The 21,225-nt window shown below is 37.0% G+C and overlaps 1 protein-coding gene across 1 annotated transcript in view; it reads right to left on the bottom strand.

Moving 5' to 3' along the window:
* RyR (Ryanodine receptor) overlaps positions 1–21,225 on the bottom strand; it is an 841,404-nt gene that overhangs the window by 532,540 nt on the left and 287,639 nt on the right. The window contains exons 38-42 of the mRNA XM_090376454.1: positions 18,020–18,259; positions 15,482–15,880; positions 6,683–6,846; positions 2,289–2,509; positions 1,914–2,004 (exon numbers count right to left, since the gene is read on the bottom strand). Coding sequence (XP_090232580.1) covers positions 1,914–2,004; positions 2,289–2,509; positions 6,683–6,846; positions 15,482–15,880; positions 18,020–18,259 — 1,115 coding nt within the window. The remainder of the gene's footprint in view (positions 1–1,913; positions 2,005–2,288; positions 2,510–6,682; positions 6,847–15,481; positions 15,881–18,019; positions 18,260–21,225) is intronic.

Genomic DNA, 21,225 nt, shown 5'->3' on the forward strand with positions numbered 1-21,225 from the left:
CTTTATCATCGGTGGGTGGGCAGGTACCCTGGTAATGCAACATGCCATCACAGTTGCAAAGTTATTTCCACAATATTAGAGATGCCAAATGGTGAATAAATAATAATGTATTAGAAGATGAAATGCACAAGGCATAATTTCTTATGGGTTTAGGTAATTAACTATATAATATCAGTGCAGATACACTGTACTTTACCCATAAATTTGAACTATGCAGTGTAAAGGCATCGCATCGTTTTAATTGTATCTCATATTGTGGGTTCTCATATCTCATATTTGGCATCTCTCATATTGTGGAAATAACTTCGCAACTGTGATGGTATGTTGCATTACCAGGGTACCTGCCCATCCACCAATGATGAAGCCAACTAGCTTTGAAATGATTGTCTGTATGGTGGTACCCACTGAAAATAAATAACAGTAGTATTCTCTACTAGAGAAGCATTATTTATTCGAAGTAGTGCAATACCAGCTGTCTCATTGTGAAGGCACCCACAATATGAGATACAATTAAAACGATGCCTTTCCACTACATATGTAGTTCTAATTTATGGGTAAACTATGGTGTATCTACACCGATATTATATAGTCAATTACCTAAACCCATAAGAAATTATGCCTTGTGCATTTCGTCTTCTAATAAATAATTATGAAGGTAATAATGATAACATAGTATACATACTAAAGGAACTCCGAAATTGGACCACCTACCCTAATGGCACTGGACTGTACCACAGGAATAAAAGTTCTGTCTGCCAGGTAACAGTTAATGTGTGGATCACATGTAGTACTAAAACTGACATGCAGTGATCAGTATGGGAAGAAATTGCAATATCATGGACTTTCAATGAAGCATGACTGTTGGTGTATGGTGGTTAGGTGTTGTTTCATCTCAAAGAGAGCATGTCTAACAGGCCATTCCTGACCAACCATTGGGTGAATGTATTGAGAGTGGCAGATATAGGGAAAAACAACCAGATTGCACAAATCCTTCAGTATGAAACCAGTCCTGGATAAACCAGGTGAGAAACAAATGTAATGCTTCATATGGACCAATACTGGGTCATGGTGGAGCACATAACTGCAGGATATGATATGGGACAGTCCTGAGCACTTTGCAGCAGGGATGCTCCTAAGTGCATGTCACAGGCATCAGGCATCAGTAACACTATGGTTGGACAGAAGATAGCTGGAAGAAGGCATAATCAGAAGAATCACATTTCTTTTTGTTAGAAGGGCATGTTTGTGATGTATTATGGGACATATGACACGTGCATGGCAAAGACATTGGAGGCTGGCAGCACTGTTCAGGTCTGGGAAATGTTTTGCTGGGAGGCAGCTTACATGCATGTACAAGGATATTTTACGGCAGAGACCTACAGCATTATTGTTGTTAACTATGCACATAGTTAACATATATTTCTGTAGTTTTCTGATATGATGGTATCTTCAATTAGGCTAATGTAATGCCACTGGGCCAACTATGTACTGAAATGATTAGTGAATATCTAAGATTTCACCATGCCCTTGCCTCATTGACTAAGCCCTCCCCACTGAATATCTGTATGAAGAAGTTGAACAGGTGGTCAAATATATAGATTCATCACCCTCCAATTTTGGACAATTACGTGATTTTATATGGAGAGCATGCCAATCCATGTGAGATTGGCATGCTCTAGATGTATTCAAGAACCTTGAAACGTCTATGCCATGATATGTATAAGCCATTCTGTAAAGCGCAGGGAGGTCCACTCAATATTAGGTGGGTGGTCCTATTTCTTTGTCCTTAAGTGTATAAAGTAGTCAATCCGAAACACTAAAGTAAAATCTCTCAGCTACATCTTGAAACACATATTTAGCATATATATATATATATATATATATATACACACAAGATGAAATAATAGCCATACCCTCAGAGCCACAGTGGTGTATTCTGTAAGCACTGAGACATCTACAGTTAATTTCCTCAACAAACGTAGAAGCATACTTGGTTGCATCTCACTAGAAACAATAGAAAATAAGTTTAAAATAAGAAAGTGTAACTATTACCTTTTATTCAGTTAAAACTGAAAAAACCTTACAATGATTATGACATGAATTATTATTAGAAGTTGAAATAAAACAAAGGATTTTCATACTAAAATACTACCTTGATTTAAATACTGTAAAAAAAAAAAAAAATCAAAATTAAGGAACTTCCAGTACTATGCTAATTTATTTAAATTTTAATTTGCATTAAATTTAATATCTACACTTATGGTTTAGAAATAATTAATAATACATACTGTGTAAGAGCAACTAAGAAATCTGATACTCCTTCTCGTTGGCCTTTTGTCAAAATCTTCACTTTTGACAGACGATAGATAGTGTGTAATGTAGCATCCAAGAGACTAGCATAGTTATCTGCATTGCCAAAATAATGGCAATATTTAATCAGAATTGGCAGTATTGAATTACCAATATAGCGATTCAGAGCAAGGGCCATTTCACTTTCAGAACCATCATGCTACACAATAGAGTAAAAAAATAAATAAAAAATAAAAATTGGAATCTTTTTAAAAATTAGGTGAAAAACATTAAATAAAAAACCTATATCCCATCCAGCTGAATATATCAGTTGGCAATCAATTTGACCCCAGAGAGATTGCACAGAGGTAGGATAGAATTTGTTTCAGCATGGTCCATACTTGTTAATAGGAGAGAATGTTTCAGGAGGGATGAGACACACTTAAATAGAAGGGATGCAAGAATATTTGCACCCATTCTATTTACTATTGAGGCAGTATTTGGGTAGGTTGAAAAAAATGCTATTTTAGTACACATTTGGGACATGCAGCAGTGTGGAAAGCAAGGTATGGTATATTACAAGGCCTGCTGGGGTTCCTCAGCAACATGCAAATATATTGGCTGTGTTAGGAATATCAAAAGTAAAAATAGGCACACATATACTTCCTTGTAAATATACTCTTTACACCATAATAAAATTATTTATTATTCAATGTAATAACACCTTTTTTGGGACCTAGTTGTTAAGTGATGTATTGCTGAAGCCTTGGCTAGTTGTCTATCAGAATTAAATGTATAACCAAAATGGTGTACAATAAACATTATATGTATACAGGGAGTGGACAAAATAATGGAAATACCTGTGATAAAAGTTACAGGTATGCATTAATATGGTGTCAGACCATCTTTTACTTTTAAAACAGCCTTTATTCTGCACGGAATAGATTCCAATATCTTGAATTGTCTTAAGAGGAATATTGGACCATTCTTCATGGAAGAACATTTTAAACTCCTTGAGTTGAAAGCAAAGGAAATCTAGTTCTCACTCTTCTCTCCAAATATGCCCACAGTGGCTTAATAACATTTAAGTCTGGTGATTGTGCAGGCTATGGGAGATGCTTAGCCTCAGTTTCATGCTTCTCAAACCAAGATTGGACACAACTGGCTGTGCAGAGGAGCATTATCATCTTGAAACATGACATAATTTGTGGAAAACAATGTTAGCACCATGGGATGTACCTGGGCAGGATATCAATGTAACCAATGGCAGTAATTTACCCATTCAGGGTGATGATAGGACCTAAAGAATATCAAGATATTGTGCATAAACCATTGTTGATCCTCCTCCATGTTTGGCACAAGACAGTCAATATGATACACTTCCGTTGGCATTCACCAAACATAAACTCTCCTTGATATTGGAAAAAGTGTGAATGATGAGTTGTCTGAAAATATGACATTTCCAACCATCAAGTGTCCAGTTTTTGTGCTCCTTACATCATTGAATCTGCTTTCTAATCATAAATAATGAGTGGATTGGCAATAGTGGCTCTGCCATAAATTTCACCTTTATGTTTTGCTAGAAACCGGATTGCTGAGATTCACATTAAGTCCTGCAGTTAATTTTGCAGCACCAGTTTGTTTTTGGGTTGTAATCCTTTTCAGTGTCTGGCAGTCTCTTTCAGTCAGCTTCACTCTTCTACAACAATTTGTCCTATCAGATTTTGTTTTCCACACTTGATGAATGCAGATATCACTTTCAATACAGCTGCTCTCAATATATTAAACAAATCAGCAGTTTTTGTCACTGATGCCCTTGCTAAATGTGCACCAATGATTTGACCTCTTTGGAATTCAGACAGGTCAGTCATTATTTTCATATACTTTTTTTGTATTACTTTATAAAACTGCTATTTTTCATACCAGGTATCCATTATTTTGTCCACTCCTTGTATATATATACACACTGAGTTGGCTTTGCATTAGCAACACCTAACTAATATCTAGTAGGCCACCTTTTGCCTGTAATACATCCCGTACGTCTTGCCATAAGCTCCACAAGGTGCTGCAGCGTGTCCTGTGGTAGTGCTATCCATGCATTGCACAATGTGTCTAGTAATGCCTGCACATTGTCAGGTGGATAGTTATAGCGTTGAATGTCCTTTTCCAGCAGGTCTTAAACATGCTCAACTGGATTGTGATGGGCAAGTTGGGGTGGCTGTGGGAGAATGGAAAAGTCATTATCATGTTCCAGAAATCAGTTAGTAACCTGCACCTGCAGCATGGTGAATTGTCTTGTTGCTGGATGTCGGAATTGTCCAGACACATTATCATCATGAAGGGGCATACTTGGTCGGTGATCACAGAAAGATAGGCATTCCTGCCAAGCTGTTGATTAACAGTGATCAGGAGAACAGGGTATACTACAAAAGCAGTTCCCAAACATAACACCACTGCCTCCAGCCAGCCTGCTGAGCACCATCAGTGTATTCAGGTAGTGGCTTCTTCATGTTGCTTCTCCAAATGCAGATACACCCATCAGCATGACAGAGTAGGAAATGGGATTCAACAGACCAGGCGACAGATTTCCACAAGTCAGTGGTCTAGTGTTGGTGCTGATATGCCAATGCAAACTGCAGTTTCTTATGTCTTGCAGTGAGCATGGGTGCCTGTTATGGCCATTGACTGTAATAGCCTATACAATCTGGTGTCTGGCACACAGTCCATGTGAATATTGGTTTTACTATTGCTATGTTGTACTGGGTAGTTAGCTGGGCCACTGTGCTGCATCACTGCTGTGTTACTAGACAAGACACACAATGCTCATCATAGGCATCAACCACACATGGCTGTCTCACATGTGACCTTTGTCTAACTTTGAGATACTGGCACCTGCATATCTTTCCCTCACAATCATTCTGCATTAAAAGTTGGAAAGATCTTAATGTCAACCTATTCTTCCTTGCAGACACTTGAAAACTGACTGTCATCTATGTGAACTACAAAATTATATCAGATGTTCCTGACTTTCAGTCTTCACTAGCATCACAGGCCAGTCCATTTCTTCACAAGGGAGTGTTGCTAAAGCAATGCCAACTCAGTGTATATACATTGCATTTCAAGTAACATAGTGATGAATAATAAATAATTTTATCATGTTTAAAGAGTGTAGATAATTTGTATCGATCTTTATTTTTTCACTTTGCTACACATTTTTGGAAAATATATATGAAGGAAGGTTTTCTGGAACAACCTTCCTTCACATGTGTATTTCCTGAAAATTACAATCTATAGAAATTCAAGTATAATGTCAACAAGTACCTTCTGTCTTCTGACCCTTCAACCCATGCACAGTACTAAGCACTATAGGTTCTAATACCTTTTGTGTTTGAGGATGTCATAAAAAATATCTAAATGTAATAGTCACTAAAACTTTTGTAATGTATGCTACTTACAAGATTTTGATAAAAATTGAAATACAGTACATATTTCAAGATTATCTGTGATTAACAGAAAAAACAACTAGTGTCAATTCATGATTTAAATACTGTTTATATATTTAGTGAATTACTAACAAAAAATGAATTGTGCAAAATTGCAAAAAGCAGCAAATGTTGAAGTAGATGTGCAGTATTGAGCTGAGAATTTTTCTTTACTGAACATCCTGTATTGTCCATTCATTCTCCAAGCACAGCACTGCCACAATAACTTCCAGCACTGTGGCTAATTATATATAGATAACCTGAGATATAAAATTTTATGAAAATCTGCAGGAGTTGAGTTGTTACATGTGAATGGACAGATATAAGGAAGTTAATTAGTGTTTTATGTAATTGCAAAAATGCCTAAAAACATTTTGTTTATATTCTGAGACAGTATATGGAAAGAAGGGTATTAACAACTTTACTGTTAGTTAGAAACAAGACTTAGTAATAGGCAATGTATTTTTTCTTATTTTTTTTTGTAACATCATACAAATTTGAATGTGTGACAAACATGCTACCACATGGATATTGCTAAAGTAAGTAGAATGTATATCAAATTTACTGCCTATAATAAAGAGCAATTTCTTAACATTTATTTTTAATCAGTTATTTATCACTATAATATTTGTTTATATTATACACAAACAGTACACTCTGATACCATTTGATATGAAATTCAGAATAAACAATACAAGTAAATAACAATAAATAACTGATTAAATTCCTGTTTGATAAAAACAAATTTCCATGGAAATATCACTGTTCATAAATCTTGTTCAGAAGCAGGAAGCTCTTGAAGTGCTCATTTTTATTCTGAGTCAGTCTGGTGTGAAAACATACATGTGCGGTTCAACTGGTAATAGCATTAATTTGAGGCATGCAACTGGCTTCAGTGCAAATAAGTATACCTTTTCTAACATTGTAACAGCTCTCAGATCAGGAAGGAATCCATCCTCTAAAAGGCGGAAGAAAACTTCTTGATTTTCAATACCATAAACTCTCTCAAGGAACATAACTATTGATTGTTTGTGGTTTGCTTGTAGACCAATGGGTAGATCACTGGCTTGGTCAACTTAAATATGAAAATAAAAACACTAATAAAATTTACTGAATATCAAAATCAATCAAATCAATGATTATATTTTTACAATATTATAGCAAATGTTTTTCCTAAAGAGACAATAAATAAAAAGTGAAAATTTACATGACCTAATTTTTAAACATTAAAATTATGTAATTAAAATTGTGTAGTTATTAAAAATGAATAATTTTAGTTTTTGAAAATATATAAAAATCACAGAAGCTACAGGGAATAAATATCATAGTAGCTTTTAACATTATATTATCTGTGATTACATAGCCAAAACTGAACCATATTGGTTCATTAGATACAAATGGCATAACTGCTCAGAATGCTGACAAGCTGAATAAATATATTGCATCTGCATTCCCATGTGAAGGACTTTTTAGAGATGGAAATATCACAACTATACAAAGTTATAACTTAAGGCTAAATGATTTTATCATAACTGAGAGAAAAAAAGAAGAGAAACTGTTGAAGCTAAAAGTGAATAAGACACATAGGAATGGAATCTAAACAATTATATTAAAAGAAGCAGCCAGAGAGATAAACAAACCTTTGGCCATAGTTATGAGAGCATTCTTGGGTTCAGGAGAGGTTGCTACCAATTGGGGATGTGTAAATATCTCCTCTATTCAGAAAGGAACATCAAAAGCTAAAATGAGTAATTACAAACTAGTTAGCTTGAGTTCTATTCCAAGGAAAATAATGGAGTCAATGGTTAAAGAAGTGCAAAATCATCTTGACAAGAATGCAGTTATTAGCAATTACAGCATACATTTGTTAAGGGGAGACCTTATCCTATCAATCTGAATAGCTACTATCACATAGCAACTAAATAACTAGATGCAAAAAATAATTTTGACATCATATACTTAGATTTCAGTAAAGCTTTTGACACTATTCCACATGAAAGACTGCTGTACAAATTGGAGCAGTGTGGCATTATAGACATAACTGCTATGGGTAAAGGGATGGTTGAGTGGCACTGTTTTTATTGGACTAATATTATTAGTGGAGTCCTTCAGGGCTCGGGCTCTTACTATATCAATATTTATTATAATATTGATCAAGCCATATCAAGCTAAATGTCTAAGTTTGCTGATACAAAGGTTAGCATGGTTGTTAATTACAGGAATCAAGGCATACTCTTGCAACAAAACATAGAAAATCTGGATAAATGGGATGAGAAGAGGTAATTGAGGTTTAACATTGATAAATGCAAAATACTGCATATGGATAGCAGTAATTCCAGAATAACATACCAATTGGGTCGTACTATACTAATGGAATTGCAAATGGTAATGAAAAACTAAAAAGACCTAGGAGTAATTGCATTTGAAGTTTTCTGAACAATGCAGACAGGTTACTAGGGCAGCTCATGGGGCTCTGTCAGTGATATATATGCAGGAACTCTGCCAGGAAAGACAAAGAGGTTATTATCCTACTGTACAAGGCAATGTTAGGACACATCTTTGGTAGTGTGTACAGGTCTGGAAACTATTTTTATGAAAGAAGTAAGTCTGTTGGAATGGGTGGAGAGAAGAGCAACAAGATTAGTCAGGGGCACAAAATGAATACTCTGACCAAGGAAGATTTTGGGTCTGAAAATTGCAGTGTCTGGAAACTAGTCACCTGTGAGGAGGCTTGATTGATGTGTATATGTCGATTGAGTAAACTGAAGGCTGAAAGCATCCTTATTCATTCTTGGATGACACACATTTAAATTAAAAACGATGGCTATAGAACATATGTGTAAAAATTTTCTTTCAGCCAGAGAGTAATTCATTTTTAGCACAGGTTTCCATTAGGTGTACAGGAAAGTGGGTAGACAGATGGTATGAGTAGTGGGTTTTTTTTTGACTGATGCTGTATTTATAATTTTATATTATGATGTTATATATAATTGTACATGTTTAATTGTCACAACTGATTTTGCCTATGGTGAATGGCAACTGCCTTAAGTATTATCAATTTAATTTGTCAAGCTATAATAGCATATATATATATATACACTGTTATTCAAAGAAAGTGCATCACCTAGGAATTTCACATTTCTAACCCTTTTTTGCAATGGTATGTTACAATAATGACTAGCATCACACATAGGAATATAAACAAAAGGTATTTATTAATAGTTAAGGCAAAGCTAAGTAATATTTGACAGTTGCTCTCAAAATATTCCAAAATGAGCATTTGCAACCTTTATACAACATTTTTGGTAAACACAACAATTATGGCTGAAATGTTATCAGAAGCCCTCAATTTGCCTCAGCTTATCATTTTAAATGAAAAACAAAATGAAAAGTTCACCAGGTGCAAACTAATATTTAGTTTAACCACCTCTGGCCCTGATGACAGCAGCACACCATTGAGGCATTGACAAGATCAATTTCTGAAGATAATCAACTGATAGTTTGTGGTTCCAGACACGAATTATGGCTTCCTGAAGTTCCCGAACGGTCTTTGGTTTCATTCCAGAAACTGCAGATTCCACACGATGCCAACAGTTCTCTTTTATTGAACATCCTGAACATAGGATTCAGCTCCAGGCTGTTTTCTGGCCAGCTAAGAGTTGTAATGGACCATTCTTCCAACCATTTTTTCACCTGTAACAAATGTAAACACATTACTGTTGAACCTCTAATGTAGAAATGAAGCTAAAGTAACTACAGAAGTGCCTACTTACACTTTTTGCCCGATGACAAGGAGCAGAGTTGTCCTGAAAGATGCAGTTACTTGGCAGGTTGAAATGGTCTCTAATGGTTGGCAGCAATTTGCCTTCCAATATAGTCAAGTATCCATTGGAATTTACGGAACCTTTTATAAACTGTAGGTGACCTACTCCGCAATACGAAATGCACCCCCATATCATTTGGCTGGTAGGGAATTTCACTGTAGGCACCATACAGTCTGGATGGTATTCTTCACCAAGTCTACTGCGAATTGTTTGTCTCCCATCAAAGCCATGCAGGTTGAATTTCTTCTCATCTGAGAAAATAACTGATTTCCACATGCTCCTTACACTAAATTAATTGGGCCTTTTTCATTTTTTGTGTGAGAAGGGGCTTCTTCTTAGGATGATGGGCTACAAGTCCATTTTTGAAGAGGCATCTTCTGACTGTTACTGCAGTTGATACCACTCCTGGGTGTTCTTCCCATTCTCTTTTCAGTTCAGACAAAGAAGCTTTACAGTTTTTAAGGCATAAGCACATCAAAATGTGGTTCTGTTTTGGCATAAAGACTCATTTGCATCCAGTTCCTTTTTTCATATCAGGAGAACCAGTATTTTTGAGTTTGGAAAGAAATCTACTTACTGTCGACTGATTACAAGACACTCTATAAGTATTATGATGGGAAGAACATCCTTCCTCACATTAGCATTAGCATTAGCATTAGTAGAGGTATTTGATGCAAGAAAGCAAGCTTATGCAGCATCAGCCAAAAAAAAAAAAAAAAAAAAACCCACTTCCACTTCACCCCTCTGTTCGTTCAAAATACCTGTCCAGCTGAGCCTTAAACTTATTTAGGCTATCAACCTCCACCACAAGGGATGGCAGTCTGTTCCACCAACCAACCACCCGCCGGCTAAAGGCAAATTTCCGCACGTCTATCCTACATCTGTCCTTCCTCAATTTGAATTTATGCCCTCTCAGGTGATTTTTCTGAGCTAGAGGAAGAATTCCATCAGCATTGAGCATGCTTAAACCATTCAAGGCTTTATACACCTCTATCAGATCACCTCGCTGGTGCCTAGTCTCCAGACACTGTAATTTGCAAAACTTAAGCCTTTCTTCGTAAGAGCACCCCTTTGTTCCATTCACTAATCTTGTTGCCCTTCTCTGTACTCGTTCCAGCAGCCCTACATCCTTCTTGAAATGAGGCCTCCAGACCTGTATACAGTACTCTAGGTGTGGCCTGACCATTGCCTTATACAATGGAATAATCACCTCCTTATCCCTGCTGGAAAAATTCCTGTATATCATTGACAATACTCCATGAGCTACTCTTGCAGCCAGTCTGCACTGCTCAGAGAACTTCATATCTGCCTGCACAATCACCTCCAAGTCCCTTTCATTCTCTACCACTGTCAGTGTAGTACCACAGAGTTGATACGTTGCTCTGGGGTTGCTGTTTCCCATGTGTAGTACTTTACATTTGTCAATGTTAAACTTCATTTGCCACCTCTCAGCCCATCTGCTCAACCTTTCCAGATCCTGTTGCAGCAGCATAGTGTCAGTAGTGTCCTTGACAACCCTGCCAACCTTTGTATCATCTGCAAACTTGGACATTAAGCTTGATATACCATCATCAATATCATTCATAAATACAGAAAACAATAATGGACCCAACACTGAGCCCTGAGGGACTCCACTAATAACATTAGTCCACGATGAGCAGTGTCCATTGATTACCACTCTCTGTCTTCTCCCCCTCAACCACCCCTTTATCCATAGCAGCAATTTGCCTCCAATGTCACACTGCTCCAATTTGTGTAGCAGTCTTCCATGTGCAACAGTATCAAAAGCCTTTCTAAGATCCAAGTATATAATATCAAAGTTATTCCCTGCATCCAGTTCTTTTGTGACTGCATCATAGTATCCAATCAAGTTGGTCAGGCAAGACTTCCCCTTAACAAAACCATGCTGTGTCTGAGCTATAACTGAAGTCTTGTCTAAATGATCCTGCAGTGCTTCTTTAACCAGTGCCTCCATTAATTTTCCTGGAACAGAAGTTAAGCTCACAGGTCTATAATTACTTGTGTCAGCCTTTGATCCTCCTTTGTGAATTGGGGTCACATTTGCACATTTCCAGTCTATGGGTACTTCCCCTGAGTCCAAGGAAGCTCTCATAATTATGGCTAAGGCATAAGGTTTTGCTTACTTCCTTTGCTGCCTCCTTTAATATAACTGGATAGATCCCATCCACCCCGGGTGCCTTTCTTGTGTTTATCTTCAACAGTTTCTCCTCCACTTTACTCCCAGTTATTTCAAGATTCTGTAGCTTACTGCTAGAGTTGAATACACCTCTGGCATTCCCCTTGCTGAATAACTCCTCATGTGTGAATGTCGATGCAAAATATTCATTTAGTTTGTTAGCTACCTGAGCAGGATCATCAACAGTTGACCCATCAATATCAAGTGGACCAATCTGATTCATCCCCTTCCTTCTAGAGTTTACATAAGTAAAGAACTCTTTGCTGTTTTTCTTTGCATCCCTTGCCAAGGATTTCTCGTAATCTGCCTTCGCCTGCCTAACCTCCTTTGTAACTTGGTTGCATATCAACTTGTATCTATCATAGGCTTCTGTGTCATGTGTTAATTTGTAAGTATCCCATGCATTTTTCTTCTCTGCCATATGCCTCATTAGTTCATCTGACATCCATTTTGGCCTAAACCTTGAACAATATTTCTTAGTTGGTATGTAAAGCCTAGTAGCTTCCAAGATAAGTTCTTTGAATGCTTCCCATTTTGAATTTGCTGTTGGTAACATCATCAGTTGGTCCCACTGTATAGAATTTAAATACTGTCTCAGTCCATCGTAGTCGCCTTTACGGAAGCAATAACCCTTCCCTTTACCCCTAATGGTAGTTACCTCTTTCAGTAAATCCCACTTCAGCACACTGTGATCACTGCCACCTAGTGGTTCATTTATCTGCAGATTCTTAATGCATGAAGAATCACTGCTGATAATCAAATCAAGAGTATTACTCCCTCTAGTTGCCTCCCGAACATGCTGATGTAGAAAACAATCATCCAATAAATCCACAAAAGCCCTGCTAGTGTGTGTGTAACCAGTCCCCAAATTCCAGTCAATATCTGGGAAATTAAAATCTCCCATTATAAGACTCTCTGATTTACTGGCCCACTCTATTTCCCTGTACAGTTCCTTATTATACTCATCAGAGTCATTAGGCCTATAGCACACTCCTACTCTCAATTTTGATCTCCCAATGCTTATGTCACACCAAACTGACTCAACACTGCACTGTCCAGCAATGTCGACTGGCTTCACTTCCTTGGTTTTTATGTGTTTCTTAACTAATAGCATAACCCCTCCCCCCTTCCTATCCTGTCTATCCTTTCTGTAGACGTTGTACTCCCCAAATTGCAGTTCTGCATCCCTTATATCTGTGTGACACCACGTCTCTGATATCCCAACAATATCTGCCTTTGATGTTTTGAGCAATACCTCAAATTCATCAAATTTATTTACTAAACTCCTAGCATTGGTGTACACGCAAGTATACCTGCACCTGTTTCTATTCTTAGCTACCCTAACACAACCCATGTGTTTACTTGTACCGCAATGGCTCCCAGCAGTCTCTGAAATACCATGCATCTTGTTTTTCAGGCTTCTGCTCATTCTAATAGAAGCAGTGCAAGAATCTCTTTCACCTCTGCCAGTGGCTACTGTCAATCTATTGGTCTTTGTCTCCCCCCAAGCTAGCAGTTTTCCGACCCACCTAACACTGCCTCGATAGCATCAGCAAATATTCTTGCACCCTTTCTATTTAAGTGTATCCCATCCCTGTAGAAGCAATCTCTCCTGTTAACAAGTACAGTCCAGGCTGAAAAAAATTCTACCCCTTGAGCCTTGCACAATCTTTCCAGGGCCGAATTGATCGACAAGGCTCTCATCATATACTCCCTCCTATCGTGTCTGGGCAGAATTGCAGACACTTTCAAATTCAACCCTAATTCTCGGCTTTTGTTCAACAGTGACCTGTACTTGTTAAGTAATTCTGCCGGTCTCCTACTCTTGATATTATTAGTGCCAACGTGTACAACTATATCACCTTTTGTGCCCTTAAAAGATGATATTCGCTCTACAACGTCACAACCTTTGCCCCTGGCAGACATACCCTGGTCCTGTTCCACCTATCTTTTTTACAAAGCATGTTCCCCGTTTCCCTGACAATAGAGTCACCAACAACTACTAGTTCCTTCGGGACCAGCGCATTCTGCCTTGGGGGTTGTCTCTGTGTCACGCGATGCCCAAGTGCAAGCTCTGGCGTTGATGTGGGCAGCTGAGAGCTTGATGGGCCCCTCAATTTAGTTTCTTCGAGGGCATCCACCCTGTCCTTCAAGCTCTCATATAGGCCCACAAGAACGCCGAGTTGTTGCCTGATATCGATACACTCCTTGCATCGCGCACACACAAAGACATCCCCCTTGGCAGTATCATGTCCCGTACCCGATTGCTCTGCAAACATCAAGCAAACAGTGCATTTTATAAGGCTGTGAGTCAGAGGACAACTGCCCCCCTCAGTTCTGCTCTGAGCCACAGTGCTTCCATTAGCTTGAGCCTTTTGCTTTGCTGCTCTGGTCTGAGTCATGATTCTATTAATTTATTAATTAATTATAATTAATTATGTTATGTTATTAATTATGTTAAATATAATTAATTATCTTACGTTTGTAATCTAAGTCGTTATATGTATTTATTTAAACGTACAATTTAACTGCTAACGAAGTTCAACTAACGCTATCTAGTACGGCATACAACTATCGTATCACAATGGCGGGAAAATTACGAACGGTAGCGGAGTTGAAACACGTGGAAACCTTTACCGATACTTTTATGCAATTACAAGGCCGAGTAAAGAATAAATACACCAAGTTAATCAGAAAATCACAAAATAATGTTATACTACTAAATTTAAATCAAAAGTTTTAGAAAAACAATAATTTCAATTCAATAAATAAGAAAAATCCACTTAGCGGCTTGGAACACGACCGTCTCTAGTAGCCTCGTCAGCAGACATAAAGCAACAATAGCACTCTTTCTTCACGGTGTCAACTGCATGTAACTCGCCATCCTCACACAAGCAAGGAAGGACTGAAACTCTTGCAGAACATGCTTATATAGCTGAAAGTAACAGCTGATGCAATATTACATCATCACCTATGCATATCAATCTTATCTGATGCAATCTGTAAGAAATATTGCCATATATACGTACGTTATTCGGACAAGAATTACAATTTTAAGGGGTGATGCACTTTCTTTGAAAACCAGTGTATATATATATATATTTATTATTATTTTTTACAAAGAATTCTTAATAATTTTTTAATGATATTCCTTAGTGCAGGGATGTCTATCCCAGAAGCACTCGTAGCTGTACAAGCAGTTTTTGGAAAACTATTGGGCTACAACAAATGTTCTTGGAGAACTACTGGGCCCCCACAAAAGATTCTTGGGAGAAGGAATCTTTGGTATTAACACTAACACATATTGTATTACTGAGAGAAATATATCAAATATTTTCATGTATTTATTCCTGTATAAAAATATGTGATCTTATGACCATCAACATTTGTGAAGATTAGTATGTCATGAATTTCATTTAAATTTTATATTAGGGTATCTATTTTAAGTGTTAAACCCACATGGATATAATGGTAACCATTTACCATTATCATCTTATGAGTATACACTGTTAACCTATGAAAGATGGCAACAACTGGGGCCACAACAAACATTTGAGAGTAGTCAGTATGACATACCTTCCATAGCATATAAATTCTCTCTCTCTCTCTCTCTCTCTCTCTCTCTCTCTCTCTCTCTCTCTCTCTCTCTCTCCATTTTCTCCATGATGACAAAATTATATTTTACTCACCTCTAGGAGTTTGCAAGTTAAAATGCAAACTAAGTACACCTTCTAAGTCTTCCATGGGAACTAAAGATCTCAGAATGGCCCGTGCTCGTATGCAATCATTTTTACCTTGTGCAATTGTAACAGCCTCTGGAGCACATCTACCCAAAAGATCAACAAGCACACAATAGAAATTGAGAATAGCAGCCCCCATATCAACATAATCTTCATCTTCTTCAGCAGGTGCTTCACCAGCTCGAATTTTTGCATCCTTTTCTGCTTGTATTTTTTCTGACATTTTAATTGCCTCTTTGATAGCAGCCAAAAGACCTGGTCCTTCTCCTCTTAAGGCAGGACCAAGGCATTCAGGACGACGAATCAAAAGGCGAATGACAAGGTTGGCATTTTCTTCTACACTTTCACCTAAAGTATACAAACAAAGGATTATAATTTACAACTATATTAAATAAATTATTTAATATAGATTTAGATTTAAGTTTCTAATCTAAATTTTCAGATTTCTAAAACTAAATTTTCTAATTTAGATTTCAAGGTAGAATAAGATTTAAGCTTCAAGCTTCAAACTATAAAGAAAACTGTTTCACACATTAACTATTTTCTTATAAGATTTAAAAACTGTGAATTTTTTTGATATCAGAATTAACAATAAACTCAAAATTAAATAAAAAGCAACAAATTTAGATAAATTTTTGAAAAACATATAAAAAACATTTTTATAAAAAAAATAATAATTGGCAAGAGCTGAATCAATCAGAGTCCATCTAATTCAACACTACATGGAAAGATCGAGGAAATTTCTCCATATTTTCAACAGGTTTGAATGGAGACTTTTCCAAACAGGCAGTAAAAGACAGGGCATAGAAAAATGCAGAACATTAAAGGATTGTACTAAATTGCATTAGAAAAACAAGTGGAAGTATTGTTTTATCATTAAAATCTTAATTAAATAAGATTTTTTAGGTTCTGGAGAAGGTCATAATTACTTCAGTATAACTACTGAAGTAGCTTAAACTGCTTATAACATTCTGTAAACTATATACAGCGGATTCCAGTTATTTGGGCCACCGGTTAATCGGGGAAGCTGTTTATTTGGGACAAATCTTAAAGAACAGAACCCAATTGAGAAAATATCCAAGGCTTACTTCACTTAATTGAGACAACATGCCGTTTAATCAGGGCAGGAGACCACAGCACTTGAGATTACCCTACGATTGTCTCTGAGCGTACCACGTGGTGGTTTGGTCTGATTTCTGGAAGTCACAACCATAAAACAATAAAAACAATTAGCAGTCCTCTGTTTATTGAGCTTTTCTGTGAGTGCAATCTACTATAAACGGATAATAAACTCCATCTTATTGAATTTGCAATAATATCGACAGCTGGAATTCTGTGGGTTATTATGGTGAAATGCATTCACACTTCCATGAAATCTTCAATCATATAAAAAAATAAATTTTCAGAATCTTCTCTTCATTCCTATATTTTAAGCTTCGTAACTTGTTACTCTGTTCTTACTTGCGTGTATCGTGTTACTTGCAATTTGTGTGTGCCATGTTCTTTGATTGCTTATCTTTTTTACTGTTTTAAATTTTAACCCCCACTCAGTAGCCATTTTAGTACCTGAGGCAAGAATGGAAAATTGTGCCCTACTGTTAATGATGGCAACATTGGCAATTATTTAATCCTTCTTTTAGCACCCCTATCAGCTTTTAACCTGAGGCAAGAGCCTTGTTCACCTCACCCTCGGCATGGCTCTGTGACCCACAAATGTTAGTGAACAGAAATTTCAAGTTGTTAGTATGCGCATATTACAGTACACATTAATTAAGCTATGCACATAAATAAGCGTAAATTTATTTTTATTTTGCTAACTTGTGGAAAATATTCATCCGATTTTCACGTATCATTTAATTTTTTAATTGGTAAGGTAATAAAGTGTAAATTTGTGCTTGATATATCCTTACTGTTATAGCCTGTGGATAATATTCCTCCTATTTTTGCTAATTAGAATTGCCGTTTAATAGAATTAAAACTCAATTCACAAATGTGATCACAATGATCAGCGCTTACTACATATAGTGAATGGTATTTTACTATGGTAAGTCCATCGTAATGTGATTTGATCTTATAGAAAATCAATCGTAAAGCTATATTTTTAACTATTTACATGAAACTTTGCATAACTGGGGCAGCCACTTAATTGGGCCAAAATGCACTATCCCGATGTATCTCAAATAACCAGAATCAACTCTGCCTTGCAAAAATGCACTATCCCGATGTATCTCAAATAACCAGAATCAACTGTGCCTTGCATAAATAGTAGGAGTGTGAGTTCTGCTCCCAGAACTTACACTCCTACTATTAAACTGTTTTTCAGTAAGCATACCAGCAAATAGTTAATTACTATTTGCTGGTATGAATATAAAGAGAATAAAGAATACGCTATATAATAAATAAAATTAAAAAAAAAAAAAAAAAACATGCTCCCTTTTCTTCTGTAAAATATGTCTAAATTCTAAAACAGATATCAAAATGACTTACCATTCACCCATACACAAAATCTAAGGAAGTCTAGGTACCTCTCACCCTCTACAGGATCCCATCCCACATCTGGATATCCTTTGTCTAACAGCTCTTGATTTGACTGTAATCCACAACGGGATAAATAAATAGCAATTTTTTCTAAATAATGTTCCCTTAATGCAAGTGCCAATTCATTATTTTCCATTAGAGAGGAATATGCAACGTCCAAAGGTGTTGAACCACGTAAAGATGGGCGAGCTGTAACAAAAATCAAAAAATGTCAATGACAAAAAATTCTTCATCTTTGCTTCAAAGTTAAAATTGTACAATGACAGAACAAAATCTGCTACAGTATCTTTTTATAATTCACTTAACAAAAGTAAAATTATTTATACAAGATGTGGCAGTAAAGTTCCCATACTGGTATAATGAAAAGAATACAAAATAAAGGAGTTCAAAAATGGTTTAATATTTATTCAAAGTAATCACCACCTGCAGAACTAAAAATTTCTAAAAAGATTCAGTGAAAGTATCCAAAGAGATGATATTTGGTTCTGTGGTTAAGTTGTTCTCTATGTTCTCAACGTCCTGAAATCTCTTTTTTCCATGGGCAGTTTTCATCTTGGGAAAGAAGAAGAAGCAGTCCCCTGGTCCTAAATTTGGAGAGTAGTGTGATCTGTACAATGCCATGTTTCATCAGAAATGTCTTCACAATAATGGAATGGGTGGGGTATTGTCGAGCAACAAGAACCAGCTATCTTCCTCTCAAAATTGCAGCCTCACCAGGGAAATGTACTTCAATAGTCTTGAAGTGCATTTCCCTTCATTTTCCTTGAGTGTCTGTATGTAGAATACAGCACTGACTCTCTCCCACTCAGGTACAAATTCCTTGTGAATTGTGCGTAGCACACGCTTCTTGATTAGACCGGGGTTCGAGCCCGTGCCCACCAAATATGGAGGATGCAGAAAGGTCAGGAAATGACCACCGCATATCCCCGGAGCAATATGGCCTTAGTTGCTAATGCTCCTAAAAACCAAATAACAACACAAACCTTGTGAATTACACACTCTTTGCTGAAAAACATGATCGGCATTGCCTGGATCTTGGACTTGTCTAAACAAAACTTTTTGGGCTTTAGTGATAATTTTGGAGTTGCTCTGATGCTTTGTCTCTCTGGATTGTACTGAAACACCCAACACTCATCTCCAGTAACAATAGAGTAGAGGAAATTAGGATTGTCTTGAAAAGTCTGGATAAAGTCTTCACATGATGGCACTCTTTGTTGCTTGTGCTCACTGCGAGGCTGTACTGCACAAAGTTTGCATAGATCTTCCTTTCCCTAAATCCTAATGCAGAATTTGAAGAATCATTTCCTTATTCATATCCAACTACCAGCCATCATTTGAAGGTCAAAATATGATCTCTTGCCACAATTGCCTGAATTTTAGTAACTCTGTCCTCAGTTTGGGTTGATGGATGCCCAATTCTTGGGTCATTGCGAACAGCCTCCTGTCCGCCTTTGAAATGCTTATACCATTCAAACGCATAATGACTTAACTTTTCATCAATTTTTAATGTTTCATACAGTTATGTTGCAGATTTTCCCAGTTTAAAGGAAAATCTGATATTCTTTTGTTGCTCCATCACAAAATGGTGACATGGAATATTAACACTACTAATGAAACTGGTTGTTACTTGCAACCTATCAGTAAGCCTATTAGACAATCTCTGTATCACTATCTATTGGAGGATATTTGAACTATAACATACTATTTATGTTTATTTTAAAAACTCATTGAACATGACCACAACAGCACCAGTCCACGAACTTTATTGCCACACCCTGTATAAATTAAAGTAATTCACCACATTACACAAATAAAAAGTATGTACAAAATTATTTAAATGCAAAATAAGTTATGTTTAAGTATTTATATGTTTCCATATACATTAACTTTAAAAAAATTAGTTATACATAAAATTTCAAAATAGTATTTGAAAATTTCAAACAAATTAATCTACCAACAAAGAGGCTTTGTTGGTAGGTTACCATGCTGTTCAGCTCAATTAAAAATATATAGGCATACTTGCATCTAAAAGTTAAGTTGCAAAGATGCAATACTGTGTTTAGATCAGCTGGGCTCCAAGGCCCTATGTAATTTAACTCTGCCTTCCCTTCCTTTCTTGTTAACAGGAGAGACTGCTTTTACAGGGATGGCATACACTTAAATAAATGGGTGCAAGAGTGTTTACTGATGCAATCAAGGTAGCATTAGGAGGGTCAGAAAACTGCTAGCTTGGGGAGGGGGATTCACAGACTAAAAGGTTAATGTAGCCGCAAGCAGAGGTGAAAGTGATTCTTGCACCACTTCTATTGGAATGAGCAGCGGCCTGGAGGGCGGGATGCTGGGGGATTTAGGGACTGGTGGGAGTCATCACAAAACAAACAAATACATGGGCTATGTTAGAGTAACTAAGAATAAGAATAGGTGTCTGTATACTTGCATGTACACCAATGCTAGAAGTATAGTAAATAAATTTGATGAATTTGAAGTGCTGGTCAAGACATCAAAGGTGGATATTGTTGGGATATCAGAGATGTGGTGTCACACAGAGATAAGAAATTCAGAATTTGAATTTGATGAGTACAATGTGTTCAGAAAGGATAGACAGGATAGGAAGGGAGGAGGGGTTATGCCGCTTGGTCCTTGAGGTTGTCACAGACATTCTGTCAGATATGCCAGACAAGTTGTACTTGCTACCTGGGAGTCTAAAATGCTGATGGAACTGATGTTCGGGTGACACTCAAGTCAAGTGGACCCAATTTCGGCGAAGTCTGGATGGTCTGTGACAGCCAAATCCTCTGCTTGCACCTTCATGATGGTGGGACTGTTAGTAACCCTGGGTATAACCTCCATGCACACACCATGCACAAGTACATGGTGGGTGACAGAAAGGGTATGAACCAACGTAAGGTGTGAACCAACGTAAGCAGGGGTCGAGGTGTGGCACCCACACCACATGGAAGAATGCCGCCCCCTCTATGTTACCAGGCAGTACTAGGTGGTAGATGACTCTCATCAATCGGTACAATACCACCACTTTGTTTATTGGAGGCTTGAAGTGGTGGAACCCATGTTTAGTCTCTAGAGCTAAGTTCAACCCTTCTCCAGCTCTTCCATCATGCAGTATGATTGATGACTTTTGAGGTTATGATGAACAT

This window comes from Mastigoproctus giganteus, chromosome 6 (genome assembly GCF_048544385.1).
Source record: "Mastigoproctus giganteus isolate SK-2022 chromosome 6, ASM4854438v1, whole genome shotgun sequence".
NCBI lineage: Eukaryota > Metazoa > Arthropoda > Arachnida > Uropygi > Thelyphonidae > Mastigoproctus > Mastigoproctus giganteus.